Genomic DNA, 27,460 nt, shown 5'->3' with positions numbered 1-27,460 from the left:
GAGTCAAACTTAAACGAATAGAACTTACGACAACTAAGATTAGGGTTACCACCCCCCGTAAACCCCCTAAAGGCCAGAGTGTCATTTGAAATTTACAGAATAGAATCTATGTTTTTAACTAATTAAGACCATTATCCTGAAAAAATTCGAAAGTTTCAGAGAATTTCAAAATTTGATATCATTCTATTTTAAACTTCTAATCTAATGGCATCATTTCGGTATGTAGTATATTTTTATTCATACTTTCTTCCTTGTAAACGCAATCTTTTAAAATGCATAGAAAAACAATTTTAAATCTTTTACTGTTTCATCAATCCAAAATATTGTCTCTAATAACTAAATAAAATACTTCAAAGTTTTCAAATATAAATTTTGAAGGTTTTATTTATCCGTCACCCATCTGTATGAAATAGAATGAAAAGAAAAAGTTTTGATAAGGCGTGAAAAGTTTAAGTTAAATTGAAAGTCACGAATGAAATTATTCTAGGAACCTTTTACCGTAAAGTTGATCATGATTTTAATTCTCGCTTGTGATTAAAATAATCACACTATTCAAATGCGTATGGTTTTTACTAAAGTACAAGTGATACGAAAGCATTTAAGAAGATCTGAGAGGGGAGGAGTTAGCCCCTCTTTTATTTGCGGTAGGTTGTCTCAAAAAAAAAATGTTCTGCGTCAATGTTTTCGAACTTCCCATGGAAAGTGCTTCTGATTAACTGGATGAAGATTAGGTAAATGTGGATTTAACCCTGGTCTTTCTTTGTTTAGAATGATTTTGAATGAGCCGTGCAGTGTACCTGCTGAAGGGATGAAAGCGCCCCTCTTATTGCAGAAACAGAAATTCTTTCACAAAAAAATCATTTTATTTGAAATTAAATACTTTAAACGAGCCACTTTTCTCGAAGCAGTGTTATTTAAAAACTAGATTTTAATTTAAAGAGTGAGGGTTTAGGAGGCAATAGCCTAACAAATATTCTGAATATCCTCACATATGGTTTTAAAAACCAATAGAAACATATTTTCCAAATGAAAGAAAACAGCGGCAGTAATATAAATAGTGTTTTAAACCCCACTATTTACGATAAAATTTTATTTCTTACCCCAGCATTTTCCCCAAGAATGAATGTTCTGACACAAGGGCACTGAGAATAGAATAAAAAGGATTTTTTTTTTACAAAACCCCAAGAATGACATATTTTATGCAGATTAAAAAAATTAAATATAAAAAAAAATTTCAACTGAAAGTAAGGAGCATCATAAAATATGTAAACAATTGGCAAATTGTGTAACTTAAAGACTTTTCCCCAGGGTTTATGGGAGGGTTATGATATCCCTAAAGGTATAGTTATTCGGCCTTTCAATAATTTTGAACAAAATGGCTATCTCAAAATTTTGATAGGAAAATTTTGAGGAAAAAATTTCGTGGAAGGGGGCCTAGTTACCCTCAGTGCACTAAACTTTTAATTTCCGTTCGAATGAGCCCTCTCACGATATTCTAGGACCATTAGGTCGATACGATCACCCCTGGGAAATACAAAAAAAAAAATTAACACGCATCCCTGATCTTTCTTCTGGCAGAAAATACAAAATTCCACATTTTTTCAGATAGACACTCGAAACTTCTACAGAAGTTTTCTGTTACGCTGAATCTGATGGTGTGATTTGCATTGAAATTCTATGACTTTTAAGCGATGTTTCCACTCTTTTTTTCAAAAAATGGACAAATTTACTCAGGTTCGTATTCTTTGACGGGTAAGATTAAACTTGTTGAAATTTATATGTATGAAATCAGCATAAAACTCCAATTCTTTTGATATATCTATTGACATCAAAAATCGTTTTTTAGAGTTCTGGTTACTATTTAGCCGGGTCACTCCTTACTTACAGTTCGTTACTACGAATTGTTTGATCTCATTTATACTCATTTAATATAAGCAATATAATTTTCAATTCAAAGGTTTTAGAAGGCAATCGATTTGTAAAACAGTTGTGATTACCAATTATGAAGTAGCAGGAGCATAGTCCAGCAGTTTCATTGGGAGGGGACAAGAGGGTCCATATCCGGAGCGTCAAAGAGCATAGTCTATATAATAATTTTTCTCCAAATTATTGGGAGAAACTGCCCCCTTGTGCCCCCCTCCCAAAGACGCCACTACCAATAACAATATTTATTGCACCGAGAAATTTTTTCAGTAATGCACAAGTAAAACTTTAGTAGATATAACGGATATTGAGAGGGAAAAGAGTCATCCCCCTCATGTCGGGATAAATTGCACTACTTTTAAATTTTAATGTCGGTCTTTGCTTTTATTTGAGATAAAACAAAACCTTTATTCAACATATATAAAAGATTCATGTGCTTTCACGATATATTTACCTTATACTCCCCGTTGTGCGTTTCGATGTTGACAACTTCGTTGTTTTCGTCAAGAGAATGTAATTTTTGTGAAATATTAATGTCAGTGCTTGTCTCAAATATCTTATCCCAAATCTCCTCGGGAATAACTTCCATAATAAATAGTTCAATAAAACATAAAACAGAATGCCTTAACTTTGTTATATTCTTAATTGAAACCTTAGAAAATAGATTAATTTCTCTCAGTAACAATGCTCAAATGATAAACATTTTCAATGACAAATACATAGCAAGTTTGATAAGATAAAATTATTTGTCAATCTGAATGTCTTTTTGGCATAATTACGTCGTAAAATCATTGAGGTGACATGTTGAGAGGTGTTCCTGATTGATGAGGGACTAGCGGGACACGAGTTTATCCTTATTATATAACTTTTCTTCAGAAAAACACGGCAAAATAGGCATATTCTGGCTTTAAGACGGCAAAAATATGTCTGGTCAGCGCGCGCTTCCGTATAGGCTAAAGATAACGTTTCCAAGGTCAAATCAATATAAATTCAAGCTAAACAATGATATATGAATCTTAAATTCAAAAGAAAAGAACAGAATATCTATAATACAGGAGGCCTATCAAAAGGGTACAATAACAATATCTAAGGAATGGTTAAGGGTATTAAGTTGCAACTGTCAAAACATGTTTAGAGGGAGGTAGAAAAGGAATGGACAGCCCCTGGGGAAGGATTGTAAACTACAAAATTTAATAAGTCCCAAGAGTTCATTCCGTTTTCATCCGAGGACTCAATCCTATCAAAATGGCTATGGTAATTTACATGACTTTATGTGACATTATTAAGAAAACTCAGATTTGCAGTCCACACAATGAAATCCCAAGACGAACCAAGACTTTTTGCAAGATCTAGCTAAGTTTGAGCATCGAAATTCAGTGACTCAACGCGAAAACGAGTCTTGTCTTGATATAAAATCAAGTTAAGGCTGTGATTAAGTGAACTGATGGAACTCGAAAATCCCATGTTAAAATTGAAAAAATATATTTAAAAAGTACTCAAGTATTCTTGAAGATGCATCTTCAAGCTTCTTGAAGATGCTACAAAATGTTTGCTAGGATTTTGCTCAATTTCCTCTAATTGGTTAGAAATCTTTTTTTTCACAAGTGTACTCTATGAAGGATATTGCTTTTAGAACACAACCGGTACTATCATGAGCAGAAGACAATAGCCTGTAAGATGATTGCAACCATTTTTTGGTATATTTTTCTGTTTTTGAACAGTCCCACACAACATTTTCAGCTACCTGAAATTTTTACAAGTTTTTTGCCAGAAAGAACCGTTTCAGATCCCCCTAGAGACCAAATTGACAAGCTGGTATAATTAACCTGCTATTTCCGCCAATGAATAAGTGTTATTTGAAGGGTTTTTGACAATCGACAGTCTCTAGAGAATTGAGAGACAGAAGGCTACCCTAACTTCAATTTTGACGCTCGACGTTTTCAAGTTCACTTAATCACGGCCTTTAGTCCTGATTTGGCACAAAAAAAGAAAATTTAGTCCTGAGTCAGTGCAAAACGTTGAGTCAGAGATGCAGTGCAAAAACTGGCTATGTTCTGACTTGGTGCCAAAAGGGGAAAAATTCAATCTATGAATTGATGTGATGCACAAACAAGTTATCCTGACTCGTTAAAAAACTAATTATTTTATGTCCTGATTGATACAAAAACTAGTTAATTCCTGATTTTGCCGAAAAAATGTGGGAGGTTTTTCCTCCGAGCAAAGCCTGATTCCTGACATTTCAAGACAAGTTAAGTCTTGCCTTGATGATAAACGACTGAATTCTAAGCTACGGACTGACTTGGTGTACAAACTGCAGAAAGTCCCTACCCGGTACCAAACAGGTAACAGCTGACTTGATGCAGAAGCGAGCTAAGTCCTGACTTGGTGTAAAATTGAGCTAAGATCAGGCTGCAATTATTACTCCCTCATTGCTAAGTCTTTTCAAAGAGGTAAGTAGGTGAAGTCGTGTTTGAAAAGCAAAACATTCAATGTCTAATAATCAGGATCAGTAGATGCACAAATGACAACCAAAGCCTCACTGATATCCCCTTCTCATTTTCCCGCTCATAGCATTAAGGTCAGCATATTACCTTGTTTGAGGGAGAATTACGCTAGCATTTTCAACCTGCATTAATAGAAGCACAAAACATATAAGAGACTTCCCGAATGTCCTAATCCACTCCCGACTTTTTCAGAAAGGTAAATATGCTGCACTTTGCTGAGCCAAAATCACACAATGATTTTCAATCTACATAAATGAGATACAAAAGTAGTGGCTGTGTCTTTCTGCCCTCTCATGCACTCTGACCGCAGTAGCAGCATAAGAATTTTCAATCTATTAGGATCCCCAAACTATATGACTGGAGGCATAATACTGACTCATTGTCCCTCCAGCAACCCCTCGCCAATATTTCAGTAGAAATTTGCGATAGTTTTGTCTCCAACTGATTTGAAATTTATGGGGCAAGTACCTTATGGCTATAGGGCAAAAGAACAATGTTTTTTCAACGTATATACCCCTTCCTTCAACCTTTTCAGGAGAGTGCTCAAATCTAATGGAAACTTGTGGTGCAATTACTTTGGGTCATAGGAAAGACAAATATATTTTCAGAGGCCTTACTCCCTAGTTCTACTAGTGCTTCAAACAATACTAACCAGATGTGCTTAAATTTTATGGATGGGCAGCTACAGCCAAAGAAACTTCAGCCAATCAATTTTACATCACTAGCTTTTTTCAGGGATACTATAAGGGTCTAAGGTCTTGAATCTGGAGGGGGGATCCAAGAACTAAGAATATTGGAAGTCTGACAGCATTTTTGCATTAAAGGTTAATGAAATAAAATTTTCTGGGGAGAAGCCTCCTTAATTTTAGGAACATATAACAGTTCAAAATAGGGATAAAACCTTTTAATAAACAGTGAACAAATATAAAATTTTTAACTGGATATTTTGAACACATATACAGTGTCCATCATCAGCAGCTGATGTTTTACTGCTGATGGTGAACACTGTGTATGTTTTCGAAATATCCAGTTAAAAATTTTATATTTGTTCACTTTCTATTAAAAGGTTTCATCCCTATTTTGAACTATTATACTTTCGTCATGGAAAGGCAGTGTGGTCTTCGAAGTTATTTAGGAGCATCTTTACCGAATTTCAAGTGAATCCAAACCTATCCATTTTTATCACTTTCCTGTCAAGCTAATTAAGTTACTGCAAGCTCCAACTTTTGTTTAGCGTTCTATTATCTGTTGCCTGTTGGCAGCTTTACTACCTTGCATCTTGGCTGAAAGCTATCCCTTGGTTACCTGTGTGTGTGGGAGGGAGGGGTTTCCAATCATATGGAATAAAAATGTATGCATAATTTTTGGTCTTTTATGAACTTGTCCAATGTGCATCCTTGAAGACTAACATACAATATTCAATCTTTTTACTAGAAGAAACTTTTCATGTTATATTTCATATTACCCATTAATACTACTATTACTACTGCCACAAATCACTGCAGCACCAAGCCCCCTGAGGGAAACACAGCTATGCACACTCCTCTTCAGTCCCAATCTACTCAAAGCCTGCCTCTTGAAACTCTCCCAGGAAGCTCCAATTTCCCTTAAATCTTTCCTTACAAGACCTTCCCAACCCAACCAAGGATGACCTGCCTTCTGTTTAGACCTAGACGGTTGACTAAAAGGATAATCTTTTGCAATCTGTCATCATTCACCTGCAGAATGTAAGTAAGTAAGTAATTTAATAGCCTGAAAATTCACATGGAATTAAAACGGAGTATAACAAAGGAAAAAGAAAAGAAAAGTCACACTAGGGAACATCACCAGACGTATTTACACACTATTTACATTAGCAAACCTACTGGCACAGGATGGCTAGCCATGGGTTTGCTCTTCCCTTAGCATTTTTCAGAAAGTTCTTGACAACACAGTTAACACAGACTGTTGGATTGGATACACTATAATTACACATTATATAGGAGTTACTTGCCCATGGTGGGAGCCTCAGAAGGAACTTTGCAAATCAAAAAAACAGAACTCTTATTTTTGTACATTGAGCAGACAACAGGTACTTCCAAAAAGGTGCTATATACAGTACATGTGGAAGGACAATGGCATTATACAGCAAAGCAAGGTATTTACAACAGAACCAATGTCTGCTACCAAAAGTTGATCCATATGTAATCTGGATTTTCACTTCTACATGGCGCACAAGAAGCACCCTGGTGGAGGGGAGGCTTCAACCAATTGGTAAACAAAGGTAAGTAATACTCTCAAATGGTTTCACAACTGAATCGCCCAAAGGGATATCTTCTTTGCAGTGCTCTGCATTGAAAAACAAGACAGTAGGTTTTGACACATTAAACAATAAATCTACATTATTGTGTTCCCTGTTCAACTCATCAAAATTCTTCAATAGTCAATCAGCAGACCTGTTCAAATTAAGCAAGTCATCAGTTATGTCATCAACAAAACATCAATCCCTTTTGAAACACAAGAAGTAGCAACTTGGGCTTGCACCAGCAGAGCACTATGGTTGTACAAACTTGGAGATACAACTGAACCTTGCCAGCCTGCTTTATGGACCAGTACAACAGCAGACTTGACTGGATTTGAGGGTATTTTCATTTGCGCACTAAGGTTACTGTGCATATAATATAATACTCTGACAATACACAAATTTAGCCCTGGTTTATGTTTCTAGAAGGATCTGTGCGTGCACTGACAAGTCCAAAGCCCAGCTCACATCAAATGAGCCAATAAGTAGTGGCTCAGAATCAGACAAAATAGCAGCAAGGGCAAAGAGAGCATCAGCACAACCAAGCTCTACCATAAAACCAAACTGGTGGTTTGGTATTTGACAACAGTGTCTAGCATTTGACAATATAAGTATTTCTAGAAGCTTGCATAATACCAGCAACACTATAATTGGGTGGTATGAGGAGTATACATTAGCTGGCTTCCATTTTTTCAGAAGGGGCATAAGTTGCCCTGTAAAGAAAACATTGGGTACAAACCAACTACAAACACAATCTGGTAGAATAATGTTAACATTTCATATAAAAAACAAGTACCATTCACAAGGTGAAGTGCACAGAAACTGTCAAATCAGCATGGTTTTTTTCTTTTTCAGCCTAAAGGCATTTGCAGTTACATCCAAAACAGATGCAGTGCAGTCTGGAAAACTAGAGTTTGATTGCACAGATTTAAGCTGTTCATTATATGATCTAGCTATACTTGGATTTGGTGCACTAAATTTGCTTGTGAAGTTAGCCTGCTAGTCATTTGGATCTCTAGGCATGGGCTTAAGGGTGTTTGGGTGATCTTTCATGTGGTCTTTCAATAAACAACTTTGATCATTAATAATTCTCTCTGTGTAGTCATTTTTCATACTATAAAAGTGTTTAAATCTGAATTTCCAATAAAAGCAATTATGATATTTGTAAAGAGCATAAAAAAAGCATTAAGTGGTGTATTCACTTTATACAAAAGCCAGTTATACTGTTTGCTATAAATTTACCTAAGTACCTATCATATTTTTACATTCTGTGGTATACCTTGCCCCCTTCCAGATTATGAGGCCTAAAACTGCTGATACTCAGCTATAAGATATTGCCAAATTGAAGTAGGTTAGTGGAGAAATATATCACTAGAGCTATATTTAGGAGAATCGGGGAAAGTTACACTTGTGATTAGCCTAAATTGGTTATTTTAGACTAGCCTATGCTATTTGGAAAGAGCATAGAAAAGGCATCAAGTAGCCTAGTTTGTTTACCTTGCGAGGAATAGAATCATGTATACATTTACCCTCAAATAAATATGTAAAGTAAAACTTCTTATAACTTTTTTCAATGCATTGATAATAGACCTACAGTAAAGACCAATTTAGATAGACATAACCGATCCACGTTGCAAAGTTTCGATTTAAATATATTGCCTTTTAACACTACATAGCTTTTTGTATAATAGATAGCGCTATAAATTCCGTTTTGTAAAAGTTGCAAAGATTGAGAAGTTTTTGCCAAATTCGTAAAGAAGAAAGGAAAATACTTTTGTATTGAGATACCTGGTTAGATCCAGGTCTTAGAAATGGTGTTTCTCTAAGTCTTATGACGTAAAGAAGGCAAAGTTGTATGAAGAATTTTATGTGCGGCTTGCCAATGGCTAAGGAGATTTAGTCATAAGAGGCAACAAAATTGCTCCAACTTGAATGATATCATTTAGCCCTTAGAAGGTTTTAGAAGGATCGCAGCTTCTTATCACTCTACTCTTTATAGGCTTTATCCGGGGGATAGCCCTAATCTTACTTGCGGCAATTTCTGCTTGTTTAAATTTGACCTAAGCATTCAATATAATTTCCTTTTCGATTTAGTTCTCATATATCGTACTGTCTTTAAGTTGGACATGATTATTTTTTTATTTTCATTTTAAATTTTGTTATAATTCATTCTAGGAAACCCAACCTAAAACAAATGCGAATTGTTATAAATCATTGAAATCCAGGACGAACATAAGTTAAATAAATAAGTACCTTACTTTTGTTTGTGTTGATATTGCCATTAATCTGATGAAAATATTCCACACATTTTGTTTGACTCTTTATCTACAACACCAGAATCTGAAAATTTTAGCAATGTTTCCAAGGTACAAAAATCGAAAAAAAATGGACAGTTTTTGACAAAATTTTCTCCCCAAAAAACAAAGTAAAAAATTTTAAGCATATTAATATCTTGAAGAAGAAAATGATTTATTAAACCTAGGATACCAGCTACAGAGGTGACAGTGCCTACATGGTGATCTGTATACCTAACTAAATAGAAGAAGGAGATGTTTCATTTTTGAAGTGGCTTTTTCTTAGGAAAAACGCAGCATGAAAAGTTGTTTTTATTTGGCTACTTTGCCTGAAAAGACAATAATGAAAAGAAGTTCTTTGATTGGTCAGCTGAAAGAAATCCACCAAGCACAATCCTTCTGGACTTCCAAATTGAAAAAAATTATTTTTCAGTCACTTTGTCCTTTCTTAAATGTTAGGGTATAAAGTCAAATTACCTTAAATTGCACTTGCCAGCGATAAGGAGAAGTCATGTGAACGCCGGTCAATGATAACCGTGACTCAACTCGTTAGGTGCATCCCATACTTTGAGCCAGGGTTTCCTGCACCAGTCTTTGTCAACTCCAGACTTAGAAGATTCAGTACTGGGAGACATAACAACATTCTGGCCTACGGAATTCCATAAGAGTGACTGCACGATTAGAAAAGAATTTATTTCGCAGCCTTTCAAGTTGGAGCAATTTTGTTACCTCTTACGACCAAATCTCCTTAGCCATTGGCAAGCCGCACATAAAATTCTTTATACAACTTTGCCTTCTTGACGCTATCAGACTTAGAGAAACATCATTTCTAAAACCTGGATCTAACCAGGTATCTCAATACAGAAGTATTTTCCTTTCTTCTTTACGAATAAAACGGAATTTATAGCGCTATCTATTATACAGAAAGCTATGTACTGTTAAAAGGCAATATTTTTGAATCGAAACTTTGCAACGTGGATGTAAGTATCGGTTAGGTTTATCTAAATTAGTCTTTACTGTAGGCCTATTATCAATGCATTTAAAAAAATTATAAGAAATTTTACTTTAAATATTTATTTGAGGGTAAATGTATACATGATTTTATTCCTTGCAAGGTAAACAAACTAGGCTACTTGATGTCTTTTCTATGCTCTTTCCAAATAGCCTAGGCTAGTCTAAATAACCAATTTAGGCTAATCACAACCCTGATTGTCCCAAATATAGCTCTAGTGATATATATCTCCACTAACCTACTTCTATTTGGCAATATCTTATAGCTGAGTATCAGCAGTTTTAGGCCTTATAGTCTGTAAGGGAAGGAGGCAAGGTATACCACAGGAATGTAAAAATATGATAGGTACTTAGGTAAATTTATAGCAAACAGTATAACTCGCTTTTATATAAAGTGAATACACAACTTGATGCTTTCTTTATGCTTTTTACAAATATAATAGTTGGTTCTATTGGAAGTTCAGATTTATACACTTTTTTAACTCTTAAAAATGACAAATTTTCAAAAAATCATGACAGTTCATATAACTGACTTACCAATAAGTGAACAGAGCCTACCTCTTGATGTCTTTTTTCATGTTCTTTATGAATATAATAATTGCTTCAATTACAAATTCAAATTTAAGCACTTTTTGAGCTCTTCAAAATGATGAATTTTCAATTAGGCCTAGAGTATGACTTATTGCTCATTTTCTGCAAAATAATACTATGTTTCCTCAGTGCCATCTTTTACCTTGAAAAAATAATGCTACATTTTCTCAGTGCTAACATTATTTATAACAAGGTTATGTTAAGTTAGGTAAGGTTAGGTTAGGTTAAAAAGTGGTTAAATTTAAATTTCCGGTAGAAGCAATTATTATATTTGTAAAGAGCATAAAAAAAGGCATCAAGTGGTATATTCACTTTATACAAAAGCTAGTTATACTGTTTGCTATATAAATTTACCAGTACTTATGTATTATATGACCAGCACTCAAGTTTACACTGTGTAAATCTCTAGAGCAAACCAGTTTTATCTGTCTGTATTTATAAACAATTAGTTAATCCTCAGTGAAAAACAGGTGGTGGGTGACAGAATACTGGAATTTTATAATTTAGGCTATGTTCATTCATGTTTTTCAGCTGTTTTGAAACATATGCTACCGTCTGCTCTATCTCAGCAGGATATATTACCAATATCTGCTGATTCAATTTACCTGGCTATTAAAAGGCTTAAGTCTAAGTCAGTTGACACCAATGGAATATCACTGAATCATTTAAAACCTGATTGCCCCCCTTTAATATTGCATTTACAACTACTTTTTCAAATATGTTTGTGTTGTTCTGTTGTGCTGGACAGTTTCTTGTGTGACACAGTTACTTCTATTTTAAAAAGAGGGAAAGGTCCATTTTCATGTTCATCTTATTTTCCTATCACTGTTTCTTGTACCTTAAGCAAAGTCCTTGAGTCTTTACTTCTCCCTTCTATAAAGATAATATAAATTTTGGAGTTAACCAGTTTGGTTTTCAGCGTGGTCTGGGATGTCAGCATAGTCTGGGATGTCAGCATGCCCATAAAGTTTTTTCTACTCTGCTTTCTGATGCTTCTGGGAAGTGCTCTGATCTTTATTTTTGTTCTTTAGATCTATCTAAAGCCTTTGATTCTGTAGTTCACTCCCAAGCCCTTTTTTCTTTGTGTAAATGTGGAGTGAATGTTTCTATTGTTTCTTTATTAAAATTTTGGTATGGTTGTTCTTTCCTTCATGTTAAATCTTCTCCTTCTATATTAAAGATCTCTCTAAGACAAGGTGGAGTTTTATCTCTGTCTCAATTTTCAAAAATTGTATTGCTGATATTTTAAATAGTCTTCCAACAACTTACCTTTTAGGTAGTTCAAATGTCTCATATCTTGCTTATGCAGACAGTATTGTTTCTGATGCTAAGGTTAAACTTCAAGGGGTTATTATAAAAATTTTTGTGAACAGGGGGAAATATGACCGCATAGCCCTTTCACAAATTTATTCTTGCTTTTGTGATCACTCGGTTTTATATCTTTCTGGATTGTATCCTGTTTTAAAAAGAAAAGATTTAAAGGCTCTCAAGTCATCTTTTTTTCGTTTCCTCCATTTTTGTTGTATCTTCCTCCCTGGTACAAGAACAGTGATATGGTAACAAATTTCAGGGCTCCAGATTTATTAATAAACTTAAAGTGCTACACCAGAAACTATCCAACTCAATACATTTTACTATTAACCCTTTTCATGATCTTCTAAAATGTTTTCTACAGTAATTTAATGTATTATCAGAAGTTGTTTTTTTTGTGTGTGTGTTTGTTTGTATACTCTGCTGTTTCAAGTGGGTCACAAATAAATTATTATTATTAGGGGGGTGGGGTGGCAAATTTTTGTTGTTCATATTATTGACTGTGTTTTCAATAAAATATTGAAAATATGAAAGCCAATGGAAGAAGGTGTAGGATGGTTAGGTTAGGTTTTGCTATTTTAAGCCTTTTTTATGCCCAAAAACTAGAAATATTTTTGTCATTTTCAAGAGTTCAAAAAGGGCTTAAATTTGAATTTGCAATAGAAGTGATTATTATATTTGTAAAGAGCTTAAAAAAAAGGCATTGACTGGTATGTTCACTTTATTTGTAAGTCAATAATATGGACGATGACAAATTTACTAGCAGGGTTAGGCTACCCCCTCCCCCTAATGTGCAAATATCTAGGGAAAAATTCTAAGCTACTTTTTGCTATCTTGGAAAGGGATTTGGTTAGGAAAATGAAACTTTCAGTGATGAATCCAGGGCCAAAAACTTACTCTGGGAAGGTATTGCCAAGCTTTCATGTTAACCTCTTCTGATTTCTAAGCCTTAGAAATTTGCCTGCTTGACACATCTATGCCTATTGAAATTTTTGACAAAACAACATTTTATCTTAATCTTTAGTTATCACTTTCTTTTTCTATGATTTTAGTGCTGAAAACGCAACTCCTGCTATTTGAGTAGACTTTTAAGCCATATCAATAGGTTTTTTTCTAAATTTAGGAAACATATTTGCAGATATTTGAAACCTCATAAATTGGAATTGAGCAAAGTTTGAAGCTGAAAATAGCTTTATTGTACTTCATTGAAACAGAAGATCTATTTTGCAAGGTTTCACTTTTATGACACAAGGATTTTTAAAGGTCATCAAAGGTCACGGCCCTCTAGAGAGAAATTACCTTCCTAGGACATGGGCTACTCTGTAGACCCATCCCTGAAAGTTTTATTTTCCTAACCTAACCCCTTTCCAAGATAGCAAAAAGTAGCTGAACTAGAATTTTACCATGTCTAGCTCAAATTTGTTTCTAAAGTATTATATTTTTGTCATGTTTGGGTATTTTTCATTAGGATTAACTGACCTAACTTCTCTACTTGAGTGTTGGTGGTATAATACACAAATACTACATAAAATAAAAGGAATTTAATGTCAGGAAAACTGAGGGGAGGTAGCTGCCCCCAGCTTTTGGGATATGATAGGCTTGGGGGGCTGATTTACATTCTATTTTGACTCTTAAAAAGGGCACTAAAAATATTTGAATTCCAATCGAATGAGAATTCCATCCCATCCAAAATTTATGTGACTACCCATTCCATAAAACCTTATACGCCCCAGGCATAACTTACAACCCATGCCCATGGGCTCTGGGTGATTTTGTTCCCCCTAAAACATTGTTTTATGATTTTTGACTATTGGTAACAAAATGGGTGTCTCACAATTTTGATTGAATGTGTTTTGGGAAAAGAGGATGTGAGGGAGGGGGGCCAGATGCTCTCCATCATGTTTGACTCTTGAAAGAGAACTAAAAACTATACATTTTAAATCAAATGAGCCTTTTCTAAAGTTCACATGACCACCCCTTCCATAAAAACCTTATATGCCCCTGGGGCATAACTTACAACCCTTAACCCTACACTCTGGGGGATTCTGCCCACCCTAAAGACCTTATTATACTTTGAACTCTTTTTGAACAAATGGCTATCCCAAAATTTTTATTGGATGGTTTTGTAAAAAATAAAACAAGGGGGGCTGCCCCCTGATCACTGACTCTTAAAAAGGGAATTAAGAGATCTGATTTCCAATCCAATGAGTCCCCTCTGGAGTTTACATGACTACCTTCTCCATAAAAACCTTATATGCCCTTGGAGCATAACTTGCAACCCTTATACTGAGGGCTTCAGGGGGGGGGGGGGTCATCCTCAAAGACATAGTTTTTAGACCTTTCTAATTTGCTGAACAAAATGGTTATCTCACAATCTTGATTTGATGTGTTTTGGGAATGGGTGGGGGGGGGGGGGCTTGTTACCACAAATCACTTTTGACTATTAAAATAGGCCCTTTCAATTTCCAGCCAAATGAGCCTTTTTGAAGTTTACAAGAACAAATGGCTACCTCAAAATTTCCATAAGATGCATTTTGGAAAAAAATATGAGGTGTGTGGGGTGTTATCCACCCTCCAATCACTTTGAATCTTAAAAAGGGTACCAAAGCTTCTAATTACAATCCAATGAGCCCTCTGAACTTTACACAACCTCCCTTTCTATAAAAAACCTTATATGTCCCCAGGTCATAACTTACAACTCTTGCCCTGAGGGCTATGGAGGGGTGTGTTATCCTCAAAGACATAATTTCCGGGTCTATTAACTATACTGAACAAAATGGATATCTAAAAAGTTTGATTGGATGTGTTTTTGGAGATGGTGAGAGTTGGAGGGGGGTGGTAGGTTGCCCTCCAATCACTTTTGACAACTAAAAGGGGCACTAGCCCCTTGATTTCCAATCAAATGAGCCTATTTCAAAGTTTCTACAACAGCAGATGGCCATCTCAAAATTTCTATCAGATACATTTCAGGAAAATATGAGGGAGGGGTTATCCACCCCCCAATCACTCTGAATCTTGTAAAAGGTACTAGAAATTCCGATTACCAATCCAATGAGCCCCTTCAGATGTTTGTATGGCCACCCTTTTCTGTAAAAACCTTATATACCCCAAGGGAATAACTTACAACCCTTGCCCTGAGGGCTTTGAGCAGGGGGGGGGCGCAAAATGTTTGATTAGATGTGTTTGGGGAAATTGTGGGCATGTGAGGGGGGCTAGTTGCCCCCTATAATTTTTGAATAGTAAAAGGGGCACTAGTCCCTTCGATTTCCAATCGAATGAGCCTTTTTTGAAGTTTCTATGACAACAAGTGGCCATATCAAAATTTTTATCAGATGCATTTTGGGAAAATATGAGGTGTGGGGGGATATCTACCCTTCAACCACTCTGAATCTCATAAAGGGCATTGAATCTTCTGATTACCAATCCAATAAGCCTCCTCTGAAGTTTTATGATCACTCTTTCTTTATAAGCCTTATATGCCCCCAGGTCATAATTTACAACCCTTGCCCTGAGGGCCATGGGGGATTGTCATCCTCAAAGACATAGTTTCGAGACCTTTCAACTACTTGAATAAAATGGCTATCTCAGAATATTGATTGGATGTGCTTAGGGAAATGGTGGGCGTGGGGGAGGGGTTGTTGCCCTCCAATCACTTTTGATTATTAAAAAGGGCACAATCCCTTTCAATTTTCATTCAAATGAGTCTTTTTTGAAGTTACTACAACAACAAATGGTAATCTCAAAATTTCTATCAGGTGCATTTAGGGAAAATATGAAATGTGTGTGGGGGGAGGGGATATCCACCCTCTGATCACTCTGAATCTTAAAAAGGGCACTAGAACTTCTCATTACAGATCCAATGAGTCCCCTCCGAGATTTATACAATCACCTTTTCTATTTATACCTTATATGCCCCCAGGACAAACTTACAACCCTTGCCCTGAGAGCTATGGAGGAGTTGCCATCCTTAAAAACATAATTTATGGACCTTTCAACTACGTTGAACAAAATGGCTATCTCAAAATTTTGATTGGACGTGTTTGGGGAAAGGGTGTTAGTTGATCTCTGATCACTTTCAACTATTAAAGAGGGCACTAGCCTTTTCAATTTCCAATCAAATGAGCCCTTTTCGAAGTTCTTACGTCAACTCCTTTAATATGAAGTGCCCTGGTCTTAAAAAAATAGTCCATTGTGCCCACATTGCTCATTACTTAGGCAGTGCTATTGCGCTGCCTATGATGAACTAGACACCAGTGCAAAAAATCCATATCCCCTGGTCTTGAAGAAGAGAGCAACAAGTGTTAGAGCAGTGTCACTGTGGAGTGGTTGAAAAAAAAAAAAAGCCCAGACAGCAACTATAGGCTCATTCAAAACTAAGGTTGACAAAGATTAAATGAACATTAACTGGAAGCTCAATTGAGACTCAAACTTAAACCCAAGTTGTCACACCGCCACTAGCAAGAAATCTACAGGAGGCCATTGCCACCTTATTTCGCTGACAATTGTCATTTAAGGTAATCAGGTAATCATTTGTGAGTGAATTGATTGGAATTCAGGAATTCAATTGGCTAGTATGTTCATCCTGTCCTTAAATCACTTCTTTAATTAAACACCTTTAATATATTTATCTAGTATATTTCTCTGTTGTTTTGCATATATGGAAGTTTTTTTTCTTTATGAACAGGTTTCTTGACCTGTTAAAACCATTAAATTATATCTGATAGTAAAAAATGTCAGATCTGTTAGAAATGGAATCAAAAGTTTGTGGTAGCGAACTGTAAGTATGGAGCAACCCGGCTCAATAGTAACCGAAACCCTAAAAAACAGAATTTTGATACAAATAGATACATTAAAAGAACCGGATTTTTATGCTGATTTTAAAAATATAAGTTTCATCAAGTTTGGTCCTACCAATCGAAAGCTATGAGTCTGAAAAAATTTGCCTTATTTTCGGAAAAAGGGAGAAACACCCCCTAAAAGTCATGACATTTTAATGAAAATCACGCCGTCAGATTCAGCATATCGGAGAACCCTGCTGTAGAAGCTTCAAGCTCCTATCTCCAAAAATATGGCATTTTGTATTTTTGTCAGAAGAAAGATTATGGATGCATGTTGTTTTGTTTTTTTTCCAGGGGTGATCGTAGCGACCGAGTGGTTCTAGAATATCAGAAGGGGGCTCATTCGAATGGAAATTAAAAGTTCTAGTACATTTTTAAGTGAAAAAAAATTAGAGGGCAACTAGGCCACCTCTACCGCCACTTTTCCCAATCTTCCGATCAAAATTTTGAGAAAGCCATTTTGTTCATCATAGTTGAAAGGCTCAATAACTATGCCTTTGGGTATAACATGACCCTCCCCCACAGCCCCAGGGGAAAGGTCTTTAAGTTATAAGTATTTGTTATTGGGATGCATGCATACATTTTCGGGTGGAGGGAGGGCAAATTTTCTGCTGGGGGTCTATCTACGGGAAAATTCTCCATGGTGACAGAAGTGAATTTGTCAGGGGAAATTTCACACTGCGGGAATGTGCCAGAATTCTTATACAAAATTATTTTTATGGGTCTTGCTTTCTCTTTTTTGTCTCGGTTTTACGCGCGGATTGGTTAAGAGTAATTGTCCAGGGTAAATTTTCGCTGGGATTGGATTGTCTAGAGGATATTTCCATGGTGAGAGGGTTTCTTCGTGGAGGTGGGGTCAGATTTCTTGGCATATTTAAAAAAACGATCAGAAATTAAATAAAAAAACAAGTTTTTTTCTACTGGAAGTAAGGAGCAACATTAAAACTTGAAGCGAACAGAAATTATTCCGTATATGAAAGGGGGTATCCCCTTCTCAACGCCTCGCTCTTTACGCTCTATTTTTAAAAACAATAAAAAACTTTCCTTGCTTCCAGGGGCTTATGCAAATTTATTCTTTATTTATCCAATGTGGATTATTGTTCCGTGTAGGCCTATGGCTGTAATTTAGTTAAATTCGTGGTTAACGGTTCTTATAGGAAAGAAATAAAATAGAAAGAAACTAAAAACATGAAGTTCTAGATTAGTGGTTTAGGATGGTTAATGCAACTCTCACGGCTGAACCCAGGGCCTCCTTGGAAGGAGTTTGAAGTACTTACCTCTAATCCTTCTCCCTCTAAAAGGCACTGACCTTTAATGGATTTTCTATTCTTTGTATTATAAAATTAAAACCTTGAGAGATAGATGTGCTGCTCAAATGAGGCACAAGGAAAGTGTTTAGAACCTGATACAGTTGCTCCATCCTGATTTGTAAGTTTTTAAAGATTTCAAAAGCTGTTTCTTAGATGCATGTAAGAACCTTGACATTAAGCCCTAAAAGTAATGAAAGGGTTAAGATAGTAGTAAGGAAAGTAAGGAAAGGGTTATGTTCATCCTGTCCTTAAATCACTTCTTTAAACACCTTTTAATATTTACATTAAACACCTTTAATATATTTGTCTAGTATATTTCTCTGTTGTTTTGCATATATGGAAGTTTTTTTTTTTTATGAACAGGTTTCTTGACCTGTTAAAACCATTAAATTATATCTGATAGTAAAAAATGTCAGATCTGTTAGAAATGGAATCAAACAGTTTGTGGTAGCGAACTGTAAGTATGGAGCAATCCGGCTCAATAGCAACCGAAACCCTAAAAAACAGAATTTTGATACAAATAGATACATCAAAAGAACCGATTTTTATGCTGATTTTAAAAATATAAGTTTCATCAAGTTTAGTCCTACCCATCAAAAGTTATGAGTCTGAAAAAATTTGCCTTATTTCGGAAAAAGGGAGAAACACCCCCTAAAAGTCATGAAATTTTAATGAAAATCACGCCGTCAGATTCAGCATATTGGAGAACCCTGGTGTAGAAGCTTCAAGCTCCTATCTCCAAAAATATGGCATTTTGTATTTTTGCCAGAAGAAAAATTATGGATGCATGTTTTTTTTTTCCAGGGGTGATCGTATTGACCCAGTGGTTCTAGAATATCAGAAGGGGGCTCATTCGAATAGAAATTAAAAGTTATAGTACTTTTTTAAGTGAACAAAAATTAGAGGGCAACTAGGCCACCTCTACCGCCACTTTTCCCAATCTTCCGATCAAAATTTTGAGAAAGCCATTTTGTTCATCATAGTTGAAAGGTTCAATAACTATGCCTTTAGCTATAACATGACCCTCCCCCACAGCCCCAGGGGAAAGGTCTTTAAGTTATAAGCATTTGTTATTGGGATGCATGCATACATTTTCGGGTGGAGGGAGGGCAAATTTTCTGCTGGGGGTTTATCTACGGGGGAATTCTCCATGGTGACAGAAGTGAATTTGTCAGGGGAAATTTTACACTGCGGGAATGTGCCAGAATTCTTATACAAATTTATTTTTATGGGTCTTGCTTTCTCTTTTTTGTCTCGGTTTTACGCGCGGATTGGTTAAGAGTAATTGTCCAGGGTAAATTTTCGCTGGGATTGGATTGTCTAGAGGATATTTCCATGGTGAGAGGGTTTCTTCGTGGAGGTGGGGTCAGATTTCTTGGCATATTTAAAAACGATCAGAAATTAAATAAAAAAAACAAGTTTTTTCTACTGGAAGTAAGGAGCAACATTAAAACTTGAAGCGAACAGAAATTATTCCGTATATGAAAGGGGGTATCCCCTTCTCAACGCCTCGCTCTTTACGCTCTATTTTTAAAAACAATACAAAACTTTCCTTGCTTCCAGGGGCTTATGCAAATTTATTCTTTATTTATCCAATGTGGATTATTGTTCCGTGTAGGCCTTTGGCTGTAATTTAGTTAAATTTGTGGTTAACGGTTCTTATAGGAAAGAAATAAAATAGAAAGAAACTAAAAACATAAAGTTCTAGATTAGTGGTTTAGGATGGTTAATGCAACTCTCACAGCTCAACCCAGGGCCTCCTAGGAAGGTGTTTTGAAGTACTTACCTCTAATCCTTCTCCCTCTAAAAGGCACTGGCCTTTAATGGATTTTCTATTCTTTGTGTTATAAAATTAAAACCTTGAGAGATAGATGTGCTGCTCAAATGAGGCACAAGGAAAGTGTTTAGAACCTGATACAGTTGCTTAATCCTGATTTGTAAGTTTTTAAAGTTTTCAAAAGCTGTTTCTTAGATGCATGTAAAAACCTTGACATGACTTTAAAATCCTGCTGAAATTTATATAGGCATAGGCATAAGATCTATGCAATTTTCTAAGCCCTAAAAGTAAGGAAAGGGTTAAGATAGTAGCTTGGTAACACTTTCTTAGGTTTTTTTTTTGGTCGTTGATTCATTCTTAAAAGTTTCATTTGCATAACTTAGCTTTCCAAGTTAGCAAGACGCCCCTCTACTATGACTTTACCTTGTTTTCTGAGACTTAGCAAATTACATGGAAGATAAGTTAACACCTGACTTAACTATCGAGAAAGTTATTTTTCCTCAACTTTGGTTTGAGTCAACTTTTCTGTGGCTCTAGGTTTTGAAAATACAATTCCAAGGATTTGAGTAGGATTTCAAGTCAAATATAAAACCGTATAAATGAGGGTTTAGCCAACTATATAAGGGTCAAAACACTTTTTTTGGACCTCTATCAGGCTGTAGTTCTGTTTCTAAAAGTATCTTAATAGTATAGTTAGGTGAGTGAAACTTTCAGGAATCAGCTACATTCAGAGCCTAAGCTATGCTCAGGGCTGATCATTGGGACATGTCCATCACTCCTTCCCCCTCCAATAGACAGTAGTCTTTGAAGAACTAAGACAGACTTTATGTTGAAAAAATGAAACTTTCAGGAATAGATTTACAATACAAAGAAAGCACAGGAAAAGCGTATTGAATTTTATACCTTTGCTAAATTTTGATTTGTAAGGTTTCAAAGAATTCAGGAAAATGAGTCATAAATTAAAATCAATTTTCGTTTTTTAGAATTAAACCGCTATTTTATTAAGTAACTTTTGACATGTAGTTTTAACAACTTCTTCTAGACCAGATGATATAATCAACTGTGCGTGAAAACCCTGTCGTATACATTGAAATAAAGTATTTGTGGAATGACAGCGTTCATAGATGTTGAAATCTTTGAATCATAATTTCTCTCTATTGAATGGACAAAAAAATTGTAATATCTGCTGTTTTTAAAATGTATCTGAATTTTTGTAATTTAGCTGTAAAATATGAATAGTAGCACATCTGCATTGCATGTATTGCATGTTTTGCTGCATTTTCATCTTGCTTCTACATAAATTTTTTTATTTCTTATTCAACCTTGATAAAATTTGTTTTTTTTACTGTGTTAAACAATTTAACTTTTATGTATAAAAAGTATATTTTTTCACTTTTGTTTTTCGAATTTGCTTTCAAATAAAAAAGTTAAAACACATTGTGTCACAAGCTCTATTTCAAAAAAGTGTTAAATATTCTCCAAGTGTTGTAATCACATCATATAAGTATAGACTAGATGTTCTATTAAACTGCCTGAGTGTTCATTTGCATACCCTTGTACTTTCAATGTCTACTTTCAATTTGCATACCCTTGTACTTTGCAAATGTTATATTAACATTTCATATAGACTAGATGTTCTATTAAACTGCCTGAGTGTTCATTTGCATACCCTTGTACTTTCAATGTGTACTTCCAATTTGCATACCCTTGTACTTTGCAAATGTTATATTAACATTTCATATACCATATTTCTAATATTTCAGTGTGATTGTGACAGCCAAGTATAAAAATTGCAGGAAAAAAAAGGACCAGAAACAATAAAAAAGGTAATGCTGGATTCAGCATCCATATGGCTCCAAAAACCCTTCTCAAATGGCAAATTCCTAGATTGGAGCCCAGACATGAGCAACTAGGCTTTGTCATATCAATATTTGTCCTTAAGAATTTCTTAAGGAAAAGCAAATTAAGCTTACCTTCTGAATTTAAAATTTATTTCCAAATATTGTTTGATGACTTAGTGTAAAAATTTAGACGGAAAATATTGAATGTATGATATGTTGGATGATTTCTAGTTAAAACGGCCTTTGTGCAAAGCGCCCGACCCTTATCCCTAGAAAATCTGCCAGACCGCCTCCCCTGAAATACCTGGAGTCTGTCAAATGCCTAAGCACCCCAATGCTGGATTTGATTTGTGGGAAGCTGTTTTTATATGTATGACGGTGAAATTGGTTGCCAGACTTAGCCACTGCAAATTAAAAATAAGTATTAGTGTAGAACAATCTTGATCAAAATTTGTAAGACATTTTAGTTTTCAGCTACCATGTTTGAGGAACCAGATTGGCCTGGTGCTGACAGTTTAAGTTCTTTGAATGCAAGTGCCATATCCATTGAGAAAAATGATGCTAGCAGTGGTAAAAAAGCTAAGAAAGTGAAGAATAAAACAAACAGAGCTCCAATAGTTATCCCAGAGGAACCAGGAAACGAAGAAACTATGAAAAACAGTACAAGAGAAAAGAAGAAAATCCAGAATTTGAAAAAGGAAATTGTGGCGAATGAAAACAAAAATGAACAAAATGAATCTGTAGATCATCGTCAAGGCAAAAGCAATAAAGATTTAAAAAGGAATAAAAATAGAGAACATAAAGATTTTGAAACAAAGCTTTTTGACAGTAGTGTAAGTGAATTCAGTGGTAGTAACAACATGGAAATTGTCCCTGTTGAGGAGAAAAACTACAGCGCCGACAATTTAACTGACAATAGTAAGTCATCTTTGTTTCAAAATAATAATAATAATAAAGGTAAAAAAAGGAAAATGAAAAAAATAGAAAATATTTCTAATAAAATAGCAATGAATAAAGGAATACAAGACTATTCTTTTGTGGAAAATGATGCTGCATATTCTGAAAACAAATCTCTTGAGGCTGACAGTTTAGGTGGTAATAGTTCAGCCTCTATTCAAAATCTTAGTGAAGAAACCAGAAGAAATAAAAGGAAGAAAAGGAACAGAAAAAATGGTGACAAAGTAGTTGCTGATGAAGGAGCAGAAGAAAACTCTGCAAGTTTTGCAGGAGTAGAACCCGAGTTGATGTCTCATGAGTCAAAGCGAGCTAAAAATTTTGGTTCCAGCTATGGTGATACTTTGAGAGGAAAGCTGGTATCGTCCCGGTTTAGATATTTAAATGAATATTTGTACACTTCTACAAGTGAAGATGCATTAAAAAAATTTAGGCAAGATCCTGAATCCTTTGATGTGTACCATAAAGGATTTCAACTTCAAGTTGCCAAGTGGCCAACAAATCCCATGAATATAATTATGAAATATATACAAAAGCTTCCAAAAGGGGATATTGCTGATTTTGGCTGTGGAGATGCCCAAATTGCCAAATCGCTACCCGACAGAAAAGTTTACTCCTTTGATCTAGTTGCTCACAATGACCTTGTCACAGCTTGTGATATGGCTCATGTTCCACTAAAAAATGCCTCAGTTGACCTGGCAGTATTCTGTTTATCCTTAATGGGTACTAATCTTAGTGATTTCATTATGGAAGCGAATCGTGTTTTGAAAGTTGGGGGGTTCCTTCTTCTAGCAGAGGTTACAAGCCGTTGCAACGACATCGATGGATTTCTTAGAGCTTTAGAAAAGTTTGGATTTAAGCTTTTGAAAAAGAACGTTGAAAATACACATTTTTTCTTTGCTGCTTTCAAAAAAGTGACAAGCACTGGTAATAAGGCCAAATTGCCTAAGATTTATCTTAAACCATGCTTTTATAAAAAACGCTAATGTTTCAAATTAAAAGTTTTTCAGTTATTTGCTTTTTTTGTTAGGTCAGGACTCCTTGATGTGTATTTGCATTTTGTGATCTTGTAATCCTAGAACTCTCCAAAACTTCATCAGTACCTAGAGGAGGATCTCATCGCCCATTCTGCTCAATCCAAATCCTATGCTGAAGCTGAAGAGGTGACGTTGGATAAAGAGAACATCGATTAAGTGGATAGCTTCTTTTACCTGGGTACAACCAAGGCCCATGATGTTTTTTCACAACAAAAAAAGTTTGGAAAAATAAGTCTTTGAACCAAGATTAAAATATTGAAAGCTTTAGTAATAACAGTTGTCAAGTATTGTTCTGAAACCTGGGCGCTGGAAATGTGGGTTGACTTAGATGAGGGTTGAGTTAAATGTTGGTTCTGTGGGATGAGAGTTGAGTTACATAGGGTTGAGTTAAATGTTGGTTCTGTTGGTTGAGAGTTGAGTTACATAGGGTTGAGCTAAATGAAGTTTGTTTCAAATGGGGTTAAATTTTATGGGGAATTAGTTAAATGATGGATCAGTTGAATGAGATTGAATTGCATGGATTGATTTGAATGAGAGGTTGAGTTAAATGGGGTTGGTTTGAATGAAGGTTGAGATACATGAGGGTTCAGTTGAGCTGAGTTGCTGTGAAACTCGGAAAAATATTAAGGAAACAAATCTCGTTGCATTGATTCATTACGTCTATGTTTTTCTTTCTTTGTTAAGACAGTAGAACAGAACTACTTTTATAGATTACCTTATCATGCATTTATTTAAGCAAAAATACAGTTGTAACAAACTACAATACAAAAAGATCTTTCTAATAAAATAGTGGATTAAGATGCTTGTGTACTCAAGAGTTTCTACAGGATATGTTTCAGGATAACTTCAGCCATTTAGAAGACCAAAAGTTATGCAATGAGAGTAGGGTTACCGCTCCCGTAAACCTTCTAAGGACCAGTGTTGTCATTTATACTTCATTTAAAACAAAATCATTTTAAATAGTGTCTCATTTGTCATTAATACATTAAATAAAATAGCCAGGACTTCCAGTAATTTCTATCATTGTCAAGCATTTCATGGTAACGTTCTGTAAGTAAAGATGGTAAGTGTTCTGTAAGCGTGTCTATAGTAACCGAAATATACGAAACTAATTTGTTAACGATAAATATATCAAAGGAATATCTTTTGTTGAGTGACTTCAAACACACGAAATTTATTTGAAATTATCCTAAAAAATACGAGCTGGAGAAAATTTCCTATGGGGAGGGGGTACCTGCTCTTGCTGCATATGATGTAGCATCATATTCAGCATGTGCGAAAAGCAAAATTTGCGATTTCTTCCAAGAAATTATAATGGAGGGGTGTGTATGTGTTTATTTGTTTTTTTAATATTTTGTCACTATTACAGTCAGATTAGAACTATGGAAAAGCTATAAAACTATTGAAAGCTGTGAGAGTCTCAATCGGTTTGTGATTATAGCCGAGATATATATAGCCTACAACTATCGGATTTTATCACAGCCATGTGCCGATTTTTGCAAGTTTGTGCAGCAAAACAGGAATTTTGGACCAAACAGGGCCAAAGTACTATTGAGCAAAAATGCCGATCTAGCCAGTTGGCTTAGAACTATCGGAAAGCAGTGAATGGATCTTTCTAGTCTCAAAGGCTATATGCTCCCACATGATGCCGAGTTTGTTTGTAAACCTATAAAGTCTGCACAAATTGAAGAGCTGTTACACAGAACCAACATGCTGAAGTACTAACGGGTATGCAACTGGACATCGGTTGTTACTGAACATCGGTTATTGGGTTGGGTGGAAGGAAAGTGGACTATTTTGAGAAGAGAGGGTGACTGAACCCTCAAAAAGAGACTTGGATCTAGCCAACCATTCTAACTGTTTTTAAAATTTCTTCTGATCAATATGGGGGGGGGGTGGATTTAACCTCAACATCCCTTAGTTTGGAATAATATATTTGGTTGAAGCTTTTTAGTACGGATGCTAAGGGAATAGCGTCTCCCCTATTATTGCAGACATATTCTTAGTTCGAAGTTGAAATCAAATTATATTTATTGAAGTTGGCTTTGGAGTCTCCTCAAGGTAAATATAGAGCCAGTAAAAATTGAAGGGTATTGCGTGTTAATTTATCTGCAAATCTGTTTATGTTAATCAGATGCTCATTTATTTGTTCTTTTAGTATTATTTTGATTGTTGGAATGGCCTGGTGGCTGTTTTTGGAACTAAATATCATATACTATGCTTAACTGCAGAAGGAGGGAGTGAGGGGGGTTTCCCATGAGCAATGTTTTTCTAACGAATCTTCCCTTAAGAAATATAGTATACCGAAAATCGATTTTGACATTTCAGGGTTCTCTTACAAGAAATCGTAAGGCTTTATGTTTTTCAGGACAATTTCTTTCAAACGGTTCATGGTAACGAACTGTAAGGAAGGAGCGACGCAACTCACTAGTAACCGAAATTCTAAAAAACGGAATTTTGATGTGAAAAGATACGTCAATATAATTGGTTTATTATAGTTATTCCATAAATATAAGATTCATTGAGTTTAGTGTTACCCATCAAAGGCTACGACCCGGGGAAAGTTTTCTGATTTTCGCAAAAGGGAGGAACGCCCTTAAAAGTTGAGCACTCTTAATGAAAATCACATAATCAGATTTGTCGTATCTGAGAACCCTACTGTAGAGGTTTCGAGCTTCAATCTGCAAAAATATGAAATTTTGTATTTTTTGCCAAAAGAAAGATCGTGGATGCGCGTTTATTTGTTTTTGTCTTTTTTTAGGGTTGATCATGTTGAACAAAAGGTCCTTTAATATCGGAAGAGGACTCATTTGAACGGGAATTAAAATTTCTAGTGTCCTTTTGTGACCAAAAAGAGTGAAGGGCTGGTGGCCCACCTTCCATGCTCCTTTTTCCTCAATGTCTCCGATCAAAGTTTTGAGTTAGCTATTTTGTTCAAGATCGTTGAAAGCCCCAATAACTATGCCTTTGGAGACAATATGACCCCCCCCCCCAAGCCCTCGGGAAAAGGTCTTTAAATTAAGAAATTTGTCCTTTGTTCACTTAAGTATTTGTTATTGAAAAGTTTCCCCTTTTCAGGGGAAATTTTAGAGTGGGAGAATTTTCTAGAATTCCTATACGAAACGCTTTTTATTTGTCGTACTTTCTCTTCAACGACTCAATTTTAACATACGGAGATGTCTAAGGTAATTGTTCGGGGTAGATTTTAACCGGGATTGAATTATTTAGAGATTCTTTCCATAGGAAGGATTTTTCTGTAGAATGTGAGATGGGTTTCCCGGCATTACTTAAAAACGATCAAAAGTTAAATAAAACACACAGTTTTTTCAACTGAAAATAAGGAGCAATATTAAAACTTAAAACGAACAGAAATTATTGCGTATTTGATGAGCCCTCACCCTCCTCAATACCTTGCTCTTTACGCCAAAGTTTGACTTTTTATCCCAATTCTTGAAGAACGATTCCTGAAACACAAGGATTGTTTAATTAGAAAAATAAAAAGCTCTACTAAATGTAATAAGATTCCTTAGAGTAAAGAGCGAGATAGAAGAGGGGGTACCCGCCCCCCTATTACCTAATAAATTCTATTCGTTTTAAGATGTAATGTGGCTTCTTATTCTTAATGGAAACATGCGTTTCTTATTCTTTTAAAAGTTAAATTGGTGTTTCATTTAATTTTTACTTGTTATAGGATTCATCTTTACATCCATAGCAGAATTTGTTATGTTTATGTATCATTTGAGTAGTATCCTGTACAAAATTCCTACGGGAGCCCCCATCCCGGTGTG

The 27,460-nt window shown here is 35.3% G+C and overlaps 3 protein-coding genes across 8 annotated transcripts in view; 1 reads left to right on the top strand and 2 right to left on the bottom strand.

The window, feature by feature from the left end:
* Positions 1-8,390, bottom strand: part of LOC136042054 (uncharacterized) — a 63,503-nt gene extending 55,113 nt beyond the window's left edge. For 2 of the 6 annotated variants that reach the window (XM_065726913.1, XM_065726920.1), the window contains exon 1: positions 2,378-2,623. In XM_065726913.1, coding sequence (XP_065582985.1) covers positions 2,378-2,512 — 135 coding nt within the window. In that variant the 5' untranslated portion in view covers positions 2,513-2,623. Of the gene's footprint in view, positions 1-2,377; positions 2,624-8,205 lie in introns of those variants that run through there. The other 4 variants (XM_065726915.1, XM_065726916.1, XM_065726917.1 and 1 more) reach the window with 4 other exon arrangements.
* On the bottom strand, positions 7,123-9,637 carry LOC136042042 (uncharacterized). The gene is made up of 2 exons (XM_065726902.1): positions 9,538-9,637; positions 7,123-7,421 (listed from the first exon to the last, which is right to left on the bottom strand). Exons 1-2 carry the CDS (start codon positions 9,635-9,637, stop codon positions 7,123-7,125), a joined length of 399 nt encoding a protein of 132 aa, XP_065582974.1.
* Positions 9,638-9,951: 314 nt separating this feature from the next.
* LOC136042053 (uncharacterized) lies at positions 9,952-23,648 on the top strand. The gene is made up of 2 exons (XM_065726912.1): positions 9,952-9,982; positions 22,149-23,648. The coding sequence occupies exon 2, from the start codon at positions 22,161-22,163 to the stop codon at positions 23,619-23,621; it is 1,461 nt and encodes a 486-aa protein (XP_065582984.1). The 5' UTR covers positions 9,952-9,982; positions 22,149-22,160; the 3' UTR covers positions 23,622-23,648.
* The last annotated feature ends 3,812 nt before the right edge of the window (positions 23,649-27,460 follow it).

Source organism: Artemia franciscana, unplaced genomic scaffold (genome assembly GCF_032884065.1).
Source record: "Artemia franciscana unplaced genomic scaffold, ASM3288406v1 PGA_scaffold_58, whole genome shotgun sequence".
Taxonomy (NCBI): Eukaryota; Metazoa; Arthropoda; class Branchiopoda; order Anostraca; family Artemiidae; genus Artemia; species Artemia franciscana.
This window is presented reverse-complemented; position numbering and strand designations above follow the sequence as displayed.

Coding starts and splice junctions, on each gene's coding strand:
- LOC136042042 (XM_065726902.1), bottom strand. CDS start 9,637: ATGTCTCCCAGTACTGAATCTTCTAAGTCTGGAGTTGACAAAGACTGG. Junction 7,422..9,537: donor ACCTAACGAGTTGAGTCACG/GTTATCATTGAC, acceptor TTTTCTTTACAG/GGCAACTTATGCCCCTTCTG.
- LOC136042053 (XM_065726912.1), top strand. CDS start 22,161: ATGTTTGAGGAACCAGATTGGCCTGGTGCTGACAGTTTAAGTTCTTTG.